This window comes from Gadus morhua, chromosome 14 (assembly GCF_902167405.1).
Source record: "Gadus morhua chromosome 14, gadMor3.0, whole genome shotgun sequence".
In the NCBI taxonomy this organism is placed as follows: Eukaryota; Metazoa; Chordata; class Actinopteri; order Gadiformes; family Gadidae; genus Gadus; species Gadus morhua.
Genome location: NC_044061.1, coordinates 4,646,790 through 4,658,797, shown reverse-complemented (window position 1 = coordinate 4,658,797; position 12,008 = coordinate 4,646,790). Strand labels below are relative to the sequence as shown.

At 55.4% G+C, this 12,008-nt stretch overlaps 1 protein-coding gene across 1 annotated transcript in view; it reads left to right on the top strand.

Moving 5' to 3' along the window:
• slc7a10a (solute carrier family 7 member 10a) overlaps nt 1–11,279 on the top strand; it is a 29,433-nt gene extending 18,154 nt beyond the window's left edge. The window contains exons 5-11 of the mRNA XM_030376701.1: nt 250–403; nt 1,316–1,439; nt 1,787–1,890; nt 7,554–7,650; nt 8,490–8,639; nt 10,047–10,224; nt 10,840–11,279. Coding sequence (XP_030232561.1) covers nt 250–403; nt 1,316–1,439; nt 1,787–1,890; nt 7,554–7,650; nt 8,490–8,639; nt 10,047–10,224; nt 10,840–10,940 — 908 coding nt within the window. The 3' untranslated portion in view covers nt 10,941–11,279. The remainder of the gene's footprint in view (nt 1–249; nt 404–1,315; nt 1,440–1,786; nt 1,891–7,553; nt 7,651–8,489; nt 8,640–10,046; nt 10,225–10,839) is intronic.
• Nucleotides 11,280–12,008: the final 729 nt, after the last annotated feature.

Below are 12,008 nucleotides of genomic sequence, written 5' to 3'. Positions count from 1 at the left end.
ATATATATATAATTATTCAAGTAACAACAGAATGAAACAAAACAAAAACAAGATTAATTGAAAGCAATAGAGTTTTTAATTTATTTTTAAAAGAAGTAACAGTAGGGGCAGATATAATTTATGTTGGTAATTGGCTCCAACAGTAGACAGCATGATGGCTAACTGCCATTTCACTCTGCTTGGACCTGACCGGCCTAGGTGGTAAACAGCCCTGTGATTGGTGGTCTAACTGGGGGTTCTCTTTGGCAGGCTACGGCGACAACCTTGTGCCCAGCGTGGCGTTCGAGTTCCTGAAGGAGCCGTCCGTGGGTCAGGTGGCGCTGGCATTCCTCCAGGCCTCCTTCGCCTTCAGCGGCTGGAACTTCCTCAACTACGTCACCGAGGAGGTGGTGGAGCCGCGCAAGTATGCCAAGCACACACCCCCGCACGCACACGCAGAAACGTGTTTCCAAGTACAGAGTTCACTCGCAGTCACACACGCAAAAAGTACACCAACAACACACACACACACACTTTTTCATACAGAAGGAGTATACACACAAACACAACACACACACACACACACACACACACACACACACACAGTCTTCCCTTTGAAATGAATGAATTATTCTCGTCTAAGTTCTAAACTCTTAAAGCTCTAACCTTAACCCTAACCCTGCAGCTCCCCCTGCTGTTGTAACTATGAACACTATGCAGGTCATGAATGGATAATCGCTGATCACCAATGACGTATTTAATCACCATGATATAGAATGAGTCCCTAATAATATTTGATATTGTTAACATCTGCAATTGAAACCATATGCAGCTTGATTAACCGTGTGTGATTTTTGGTTGATATTATCTGATGATTGATAATGTATAATGTGTGGTTGATGTTATTTGTTGATTGATAATGTCTGATATATACCTATCAGAAGTTCCAACCACAGTAGTGATAATGTTGTATAAACATGATTGATAATTAATATAATTGTTAGTGTAAATCAATTATCAGACATAATCAATCACGGAGTAGATAGTGTCTGATCAGTGATCGATAACGACCGATCAGTCATTAATACTGATCGGTTAATGATAGTGTAGATCAGTGATCAATAATGTTCGATCAGTGATCAATTGTGATTAATCAGTGATCAATAGTGTCTGATCAGTGATCAATATTGTGTGATCAGGGAACAACAGTGTTTGATCCGGGATAAACAGCGTCTGAGGAGGGATCAATAGTGTCCAATCAGTGACCAATAGTGTTTGATCAGTGATCGATAGTGTCCGATCAGAGATCAATAGTCTGATCGGTGATGCTGTCCAGGAACCTGCCCCGGGCGATCTACATCTCCATCCCCCTGGTGACGCTGGTCTACACCCTGACCAACATCGCATACTTCTCCTCCATGACGCCGGAGGAGCTGCTGGCCTCCAACGCAGTGGCCGTGGTTCGTACATCCCATAATATATTGCGCCAGATACATAATAAACTGTATCAAAGTGTTTGAATCCAAGCTGAAGCAGGAGGTTTACCTCAATTTACAGTCCAAACAATACATGGTTCCCATGACGATAGTTGATCATGCAAAATTCTAACCCTAACTCTCTGTTATGTGATGTCTGGGATTTTCACTCACGAATTGTCTGGGATTTTCACTCACAAATTTTACGTTTGATCAATTTCTCTGTGTGTGTGTGTGTGTGTGTGTGTGTGTGTGTGTGTGTGTGTGTGTGTGTGTGTGTGTGTGTGTGTGTGTGTGTGTGTGTGTGTGTGTGTGTGTGTGCGTGAGTGCAGACGTTTGGAGAGAAGTTGCTGGGGATGTTCTCCTGGGTGATGCCCATCTCTGTGGCTCTGTCCACCTTCGGAGGGATCAACGGATACCTGTTCACCTCTTCCAGGTAAGTGGAGGACATACACACACACACACATTTACACAAACACACATGTATACATACTCTCAAATGCACACACACACAGACACACATGTAGACACACACACACAAACACACACACACCACACAAATGTATACACACTCACAAACGCACACACATACATGTAAACACACACACACACTGTGGCAACCCCGATCGTCGGCGGCTGAGGTTTCCGGAGGAGATGGACCAAACAAGGCGTAGGTTAACGTTCGTTTATTTCGGTTAACCACTCATGCAAAAAAAGGAACAAAGGAGTGAACTCAGGTTCTTCCTGGTCTGGGAATAAAGGACACCGCGCCGGGTCTGGTCCTGCTGCGGGGGGCGGGGTCTCGATCCCCTGCGTCTTCGGCGGCTTAGTCCTGGGGGGAAGCGTATTGGCATTAGCGGGGGTTCGGGTAATCTCCACTCACTGCGTCTTTCCCGTTCGGTCGCGTTTCCCTGACTGGTGTCCACGCGGCCGTTAAGTCCCCTCCGCTGTCTTGCTCCGCCGGGTGCTCCGCATCTCCGTGATTGCGCGGGTGCGCTCGATGCTCCCTCCCGCATCGCTGCGCCGAGCGGCACATATCTCCCCCTGACTACCTGCCCGCGGAGAGGGCGCTGGCGGGGCTCGAACTCCTCCGTGGGATCGGGGTTGCCACACACCCCCCCCCTCAGCTGCAAGTCGGGGTCTGCCCGGCATAGGCCTAGGCAGGCGTCCCTCCGGGACAGTGCGTCTGCGTTGGCGTGTGCGCGTCCGGGCCGGTGGACCACCTGGAAGTGGTAGTCCTGCAGGGCCAGGAACCAGCGCGTCACCCGGGCGTTGGTGTCCTTGGCCGTGGCCATCCACTTCAGGGGGGCGTGGTCTGTGACCAGGGTGAAGGTGCGTCCGAGGAGGTAATAGCGGAGCTTCTCCACGGTCCACTTTATAGCCAGCGCCTCCTTCTCTACGGTCGAGTAGGCTTTCTCGCTGGTCAGGAGTTTCCGGCTGATGTAAGTCACCGGGTGCTCCTCGCCCGACCGGACCTGGGATAGGACCGCTCCCAGGCCCACCTCGGACGCGTCGGTGTGGACGACGAAGGGGAGGTTGAAGTCCGGGGTGATCAGGAGGGGCTCGGTGCAGAGGGCCCGTCGGAGGGACAAGAACGCCTCGTCGACCTCCTCTGTCCACTCGACCCGGTCAGGCAGAGCCCTCCGCGTCAGCTCGTGGAGGGGGCTGGCCAGGGTCGCGAACGCCGGGATGAAGCGCTGGTAATATCCCACCAGTCCCAGGAATGACTTCACCTGCTTCTTCGTCCTCGGCCGGGGCCAGGTCTGGATGGTCTGCACCTTCTCCTCTTGCGGTTTGACGCTGCCCCTCCCCACCCGGTAGCCCAGGTAGGACGCCTCTTCGAGGCCCAGGTGGCACTTTTTAGGGTTGGCCGTGAGGCCGGCGGCTCGGAGCGCTCCCAGGACGGCACGGAGGTGGTGTAGGTGCAGGTCCCAGGTGCTGCTGTGGATGACGATGTCGTCTATGTAGGCGGCGGCATATTCCCTGTGGGCCCGTAGGACCCGGTCCATCATGCGCTGGAAGGTCGCGGGCGCCCCGTGCACCCCGAACGGGAGGACCGTGTACTGGTACAGCCCGTCGGGGGTGGCAAATGCTGTCTTCTCCCGGGCCCGCTGAGTGAGAGGGACCTGCCAGTACCCCTTCGTCAGGTCCAGGGTGGTAATGAACCGGGCCGGCCCCAGCCGCTCTATTAGCTCGTCTATGCGGGGCATGGGGTAGGCGTCGAAGGCCGACACTTCATTCAGCTTCCGGAAGTCATTGCAGAAGCGGTACGACCCGTCCGGTTTGGGGACCAGGACCACCGGGCTGGACCAGGCGCTGTGGGACTCCTCGATGATCCCCATCTGGAGCATGCTGGTGACTTCCGCTCGGATGGCGGCCCGCCGTGCCTCCGGAATGCGGTAGGGCCGGAGTCGGACTCTGACTCCCGGTTCCGTCTTGATGTCATGGCTGACGGTCGCGGTCCTTCCGGGCCGCTCCGAGAAGACATCGAGGTGCTGGAGGACCACTTCCTTCAGGTCCTGGGACTGGCTGGGGCTCAGCTGGTCCCCCACTGGTACCTCGGGCAGGGGTAGTTGGGCGGATAGGGACAGGAGGGCTGGGTCCCGCAGGGCTGTTGGTGGGTGCCACTGCTTCAGCAGGTTGATGTGGTAGACCTGGATGGTCTTGCGCCTCCCCGGTTGCCGCACCCGGTAGTTGACTTCGCCGACGCGGTCGATGACGTCGTAGGGGCCTTGCCATTTGGCCAGGAACTTACACTCAGCGGTCGGGACGAGGACCAGCACCTGGTCCCCCGGGTTGAAGGTGCGGAGCTTGGCCCCTCGGTTGTACACCCGGGCTTGGGCTTGCTGGGCCCGACCGAGGTGTTCCCGGACCACGGGCCAGATCTGCGCCATCCGGCCGCGCATCTGCTCCACATGCTCGACAACGGTGCGGTGGGGTGATGGTTGGCTCTCCCAGGCGTCCCGGGCGATGTCGAGCAGCCCTCTTGGTCGCCGGCCGTAGAGGAGCTCGAACGGCGAGAATCCCGTGGAGGCCTGGGGCACCTCTCGAACGGCGAATAGGACATGCGGAAGCAGCTGGTCCCAGTTCTTCCCATCGGCTTCCATGACCTTTTTGAGCATGGACTTCAGGGTTTTGTTAAACCTCTCCACCAACCCATCAGTTTGGGGATGGTAGACGGAGGTCCGGAGGTGGCGGATCTGTAACAGACTGGTGAGGCCTTTCAACACCCGGGACATAAAACAGGACCCCTGATCCGTCAGGATCTCCCGGACGATCCCCACCCGGCTGAATAAGACCATTAGCTCCCTCGCCACTGCCTTGGCGGTGGCGGCCCGTAGAGGAACTGCCTCTGGGTACCGTGTGGCGTAATCCACCATAACTAGGACATAGCGGTGACCTCGACTAGTCTTGGGGAGGGGGCCTACGATGTCTAGCCCCAGCCGGTCGAACGGGACCTCTATCAGCGGCATCGGTATGAGGGGGTTCCGGACCGTGGGCCTCGGGGCGGTGCGTTGGCACTCGGGGCACGCCCGGCAGTAGTCCTCTACGTTCCGTTTTACCCCCGGCCAGAAAAATCGGTCCAGGATTCTGTCCCTCGTCTTGTCCACCCCCAGGTGAGCCCCCAATAGGTGTGTATGGGCCATGTAGAGGACCTTGCTGACGTACGGCCTTGGAACGACCAACTGTTCTACCTCCTTACCCCCTCTCTGTACCACCCGGTATAGTAACCCCCCCCTTGTGCTGAAGTGTGGGTACCGCCTGTCACTCACCGAGTCCCGCGAGAGGCCCTCGTGGACCTGGACGTGTCCCCAGGCGTGGCGGAGGGCGTCGTCCTCCAGCTGGGCGGTGGCGAACTGTCCTCCCTTGCCGGGTCCTCCCCCGTCGGCCAGGGGGTAGTCGGTGAAGTCTATGAGGGGCGGAGACTCCTCCTCGTCTGGCGGAGGGGCCTGCTCGGAGCCCGTCAGCGTGTCCGGGGTCCCCGGGGGAAGGGACACCGTGGACGAGGCGGGGGCATGTCGTGCCGCCTCTCTCGGGGCCCTGTCGGGGGACTCGTTCGAGTCGGACCGGGAAGGCGTCGGGTGGGAGGCCATATAGGCGGGCCGGCTACGCAGCCGGCGGGGTCGGGTCCGAGGGGGTCGGCGTCGGGGTGCCTGAAGCTCGGCCCCTAGCAGTTGGGCGAAGATCGGGCAGTCCCGCCCGATTAAGAGGGGCATCGGGAGGTTTGGGACCAGCCCGGCCCGAACCGTGAAGGTGCCCTTCGGGGTCCGGACGGTGATCTGCCTCGTGCTGTAGGACTCGGTCTGCCCGTGGATACAGCCGACGTCGATCCTCCCCCCGGGGGCCCCGTCCGCCAGGTCGGGTCGGACCAGCGTAACCACGCTCCCGGAGTCGAGCAGGGCGTGGGTGTCGTGTCTCCCCACGCGGACCGGTAGGCTGGGGGTGTCGGTCCTCTCGTGGGACCAGCAGGTGGTGCGGAGGCAGACCCCCCCTCTCCTGTCGGACGGACTGGCCGTGGGCATGGATACGTCTCCGGCTCCGGGACAATGGCGAGCCAGGTGGCCCGTTTGGCCGCACGTGTAGCACCTCCACTCCTCTCTCTGGGTCGGAGGGGCGGGCCCTCGGCGGTCCGCGAGGGTCTGGTTCGGGTAGGCGGGTGCGCGGGTGGGCGGTGCCTGGGAGCGCTGGCTCTCCGGCGCCCGTCCGCGCCGCTCGGTCCGCGTCTCCCCCGCCCCCCCCCCGGCCGGGGTCGCCCCGCCGCACAGCCGCTGGGTGACCTGGTGGTTCTCCAGTAACTCCACGAGGTCGTTCACCGTCCTGGGTTGGTTTCCGGAGGCCCAGCGTTTGGCCCCGGTGGGCAGGGCTCGGATGCAGCGGTCGATCACCAGCCGGTCCAGGTGCGGGGGACCCTCCCCCTCGACGAGCCACCGCTCCGCCAGGCGGACGAGTTGTGATACCTGGCTCCTCACCGAGCCCAGGGGGTCGTACACCCAGTCGTGGAACCGCTGCGCCTGGGCTGGGAGGCTGTGGCCGTAGTGGGCGAGGATGGCCCGCTTGAGCGTGGGGTAGTGCGCCGCCTGGGCCGTGCTGAGGTCGCGGTAGGCGCGTTGAGCGTCCCCGGACAGGAAAGGCGCCAGTATGTAGCCCCACTGGTCCGCTGGCCACCTCTCACGGGCCGCGGTCCGCTCAAAAATCTCAAGGTATGCCTCAACGTCATCGTCCGGTCCCAGTTTGGTGAGCCGCTTCGTGGGGGCGGCGTGAGACGGCTCCCGTGCAAGCTGCTCAGCCATCCGGGCCATGCATCGCCGCAACACCTCGATCTCCTCCTCCCGCGTTGCGGCCGGGACTCCGGGTTGACTCATGGTCCTCTAGGGTCTGCCGTAGGATCGCGTTGCCTGCATTCTCCACCACTGTGGCAACCCCGATCGTCGGCGGCTGAGGTTTCCGGAGGAGATGGACCAAACAAGGCGTAGGTTAACGTTCGTTTATTTCGGTTAACCACTCATGCAAAAAAAGGAACAAAGGAGTGAACTCAGGTTCTTCCTGGTCTGGGAATAAAGGACACCGCGCCGGGTCTGGTCCTGCTGCGGGGGGCGGGGTCTCGATCCCCTGCGTCTTCGGCGGCTTAGTCCTGGGGGGAAGCGTATTGGCATTAGCGGGGGTTCGGGTAATCTCCACTCACTGCGTCTTTCCCGTTCGGTCGCGTTTCCCTGACTGGTGTCCACGCGGCCGTTAAGTCCCCTCCGCTGTCTTGCTCCGCCGGGTGCTCCGCATCTCCGTGATTGCGCGGGTGCGCTCGATGCTCCCTCCCGCATCGCTGCGCCGAGCGGCACATATCTCCCCCTGACTACCTGCCCGCGGAGAGGGCGCTGGCGGGGCTCGAACTCCTCCGTGGGATCGGGGTTGCCACAACACACACACACACACACACACACACACACACTAACACATAAACACATTAACAAAGAAACACACGCATATAGGCACACAAACACATGTAAACACACACACACACACACACACACACACACATTCGGATCTCACCATGGAGGCGTCTCTTCCTCCTGTGAGCCTGTGTTCTGCTCTCCCCCCCGCCAGGCTGTGTTTCTCAGGGGCCAGGGAGGGCCACCTGCCCTACCTACTGGCCATGATCCACCTGAAGAACTGCACCCCCATCCCTGCTCTGCTGCTCTGTGTGAGTACTGCCCCCTCCCAGCCAGACCCCCAGCAGGGTCTCCAGCGCTCTGTGTCGCTCTGTATGGCTGGGCGAGAGAGCTAGTAGGCAAGGCGAGGCAAGGCAACCTTATTTATATAGCACTTTTCATACACAAGGCAGACTCAAAGTGCTTCACGTATAAACATTGTCATAAAATAATAGATAAGTAAAAGAAAACATATGCAAAGAAATGAGTAAAATAGAAAGTACAATGTATTTAAGATCAGATCAACAGTCTCTCTGGTACCCACGTCGGTACTCCAACCGGACCTCAAGGAACTTGGTCCTTTCTCTGGGACTCCAACCCGGATTCTAGTCAATTTCTATTCTAGGACTTTATTCTAGGACTCTAACCCAGATTCTAGGACTCTAACCCAGACACACGTAGTAGTAGTAAGACTCTTTATGTCTGACTCAGTACTTTAAGGCCAAGTGTGTTAGGCTTCAGTACTTTAATACTAAAGAGTCTGCGTGGCTGAGCGTATCTTTTCCTGGATTATTTGTGTTGAGCTGCTAGTGCTGAAGCTGCTAAAACATTGCTCTGGTTTACAGGCCAGCACCTCAGGGCTCATGTTTCAGCTCCCCCCAGCTTTCTCACACAACATTAAATATTGTTAAAACTACCCAGCTTGATGTTGGTTTCATATCTGACAACAACAAACACAAAGCCAATATTTCAAGGCTTCATCGCATCTCTTCAATAACCCCTAATAAACAGAAAACATAACCATGCTTAATAAAACTGTTGTTTCTTCACGAACAATACATGACCAAACACCAGGACAGCCCTGTGTGTGACCTTTGACCCTTCTCCTCAGTGCATCGCCACCATCTTCATCCTGTGCATCGGTGAGACCCACAACCTCATCAACTACGTGTCCTTCATCAACTACCTGTCCTACGGGGTCACCATCGCCGCACTGCTCTACCTGCGCTGGAAGAAGCCCAACATCATGAGGCCCATCAAGGTGAACAGCACCTCTCTCTATGTCTCTGTACTGTCTAACCCCTACCTTTCTAATGACCTGTCTCTGTACTGTATAACCCCTTCCTGCTCCTTAATGACCTGTCTCTGTACTGTCTAACCCCTACCTTTCTAATGACCTGTCTCTGTACTGTATAACCCCTTCCTGCTCCTTAATGACCTGTCTCTGTACTGTCTAACCCCTACCTTTCTAATGACCTGTCTCTGTACTGTATAACCCCTACCTGCTCCTTAATGACCTGTCTCTGTACTGTCTAACCCCTACCTGCTCCTTAATGACCTGTCTCTGTACTGTCTAACCCCTACCTGCTCCTTAATGACCTGTCTCTGTACTGTCTAACCCCTACCTGCTCCTTAATGACCTGTCTCTGTACTGTCTAACCCCTACCTGCTCCTTAATGACCTGTCTCTGTACTGTCTAACCCCTACCTGCTCCTTAATGACCTGTCTCTGTACTGTCTAACCCCTACCTGCTCCTTAAGGACCTGTCTCTGTACTGTCTAACCCCTACCTGCTCCTTAATGACCTGTCTCTGTACTGTCCAACCCCTACCTGCTCCTTAATGACCTGTCTCTGTACTGTCTAACCCCTACCTGCTCCTTAATGACCTGTCTCTGTACTGTATAACCCCTTCCTGCTCCTTAATGACCTGTCTCTGTACTGTCTAACCCCTACCTGCTCCTTAATGGCCTGTCTCTGTACTGTCTAACCCCTACCTGCTCCTTAATGACCTGTATCTGTACTGTCCAACCCCTACCTGCTCCTTAATGACCCGTCTCTGTACTGTGCAACCCCTACTCCTTAATGACCTGTCTCTGTATTGTCTAACCCCTACCTGCTCCTTAATGACCTGTCTCTGTACTGTCTAACCCCTACCTGCTCCTTAATGACCTGTCTCTGTACTGTATAACCCCTTCCTGCTACTTAATGATCAGTCTCTGAAATGTCCAACTCCTACCTGCTCCCTATTGACTTGCCTCTGTACTGTCTAACCCCTACCTGCTCCTTAATGACCTGTCTCTGTACTGTCTAACCCCTACCTGCTCCTTAATGAATTTCCCTACAAACATAATGATAAAATAGTTATAAATGGCCCTTTGGGTTTAGGAGACGTTGAAAGCGTGTTTGCCTAATACTATAATAAGGACCAAAACAGGATATGGGAATTATGTCAGACAACTCTGGTTTATATACTGTATATAATCAAATGATATTTAACAATATAAGTGATATCCAGTCAGACTCAGAGAGTCAGTCATTTAGCAGACCTTTGAACAGATGCCATCTATCAAATACCAAAAGATGAAATTCCAAAACAAAATGTACAAATGTTTTACCGTCTCCCTCGCGTGGTCTTGGGTTCTGTGGTAACGCTCTGGTGTCCGAGCAGGTGAACCTGCTGATCCCCATCAGCTACATGGTGTTCTGGGCCGTGCTGCTGGGCTTCAGCATGTACTCTGAGCCCGTGGTGTGCGGCCTGGGCATGGTCATCATGCTGACCGGCGTGCCCGTCTACTTCCTGGGCGTCGTCTGGAAAAACAAGCCCAAATGGGTGTACAGTACCCTGGGTGAGTCCACTAGCACCGCTCCCTCTGCAGACTTCTTGGGCCCTTCATGTATGGGGCCCTTCTTGTCTCTGTCCTTCCTGTTTGGGGCCCTTCCTGTCTGGTTGTCCTCCTGTCTGGGTGTCTTCCTGTCTGGGTGTCTTCCTGTCTGGGCCTTTCTGGTCTGGGCCATTTCCTGTGTGGACACTTCCTGTGTGGACACTTCCTGTCTAGGTGTCTTCCTGTCTGGTGTCTTCCTGTCTTGGCCACTTCCTGTCTAGACGTCTACACCCTTCCTGTCTGGGTGTCTTTCTGTCTGTAGGGCTTCCTGTCTGTAGGTCTTCCTGTCTGTAGGTCTTCCTGTCTGTGTGTCTTCCTGTCTGTAGGGCTTCCTGTCTGTAGGTCTTCCTGTCTGTAGGTCTTCCTGTCTGTAGGGCTTCCTGTCTGTAGGTCTTCCTGTCTGTAGGTCTTCCTGTCCAGGCCCCTTCCTGTCTGTGGCCCTTCCTGTGTGTCTGTGTGTTTCTGTGCCTGCGTGCGTGCGTGCGTGTGTGCCTGCGTGTGTGCGTGCGTGCGTGGCTGCGTGCATCCAAGCGTGTGTGTGTGGGTAAACCTGACTCAGAGGCGTGTGTTGTGTTGCAGAGCGGGTCACCTACGTGGGCCAGAAGCTGTGCTACGTGGTGTTCCCCCAGGACGACCCGCTGGAGCTGGTACCCCTCGCCCCGTCCAAGGCCAGCGACTGACCCGCCCCCTGACCCGTGACCCCGACCGGAGCACTCTGATCCTATGCCAGTGGTTCTCGTCACATTCTCCCTGTGTGTGTGTGTGCGTTAGGGCTTTGACTCCGAACTTCGTTATTCGAATGTAATTCAAATAACAAAAAAAAAATCAAAATTCGAACGAATATTAGGCAGCCCATAATATTCGAAGCTGTTACGGGCAGGCCAAGAGGGAGAGACGTCGGAGAACCCGACGCAGTCTATTCATAATATTGTAATGACCAGGGAAGAGGCAGTGAATGAAGTATTGATTACACAGCGATTTATTAGAAACCTAATAAACCGTTGGAACGCGCAAGACCGGTAACCATAGCAACAAACCTCGCGAAGCCCAATCCAGGTCTTACTGAAGGCATTTAATGGTCAAAATATTATTAATAATTATTCGAATATAATCGAATATTAATATTAACGAACGAACGAACTTCGAATATGATTTTTGGGCAAAAGTCAAAGCCCTAGTGTGCGTGTGCGTGTGTCCGTGTGTGTGTGTGTGTGTGTGCATTGAGTATTTTTATGAAACAGTCCATTGTGAAAAGCTCCAGTTCTAAGCTGTGGATGAGTGAGTGATGGATGGATGAATGGATAGACAGACGATGGACGAATGGACAGATGGAGTGGGGTCACACACTGGTTGCATACGCAGAAGACATCGCATGTTTCTAAAATGTGAACCACAGGTTTCAATAACGGTGCTTCCCCCCCCCTCCCCCCTCCTCCCTCCTGCCAGCTCAACTTCCGACACTGTCAAAAAAAAAAACTCTGCTAAAATTCCGACGTGCTCTCCGACGTGCTCTGCCCCTCCTCTCGGCCGTACGCAGTGTGTGTGTGACCCACCTCAGGCCTTCCTCCTCTCCGATTGGTCCTGGACGGTTAGACAAGCGCGTCGCTAGGATGTGTTCCTTCCGGAACAAGATGGCGTCCATCCTGTTGTGTAAACACAGTGCCTTACCGTCTCGTGTGTTCACCATCGACCACCAGTACCCCACGTCAGCCCTGTGGTGTTCACCGGCACGTTGTGCCCCAGTTCCG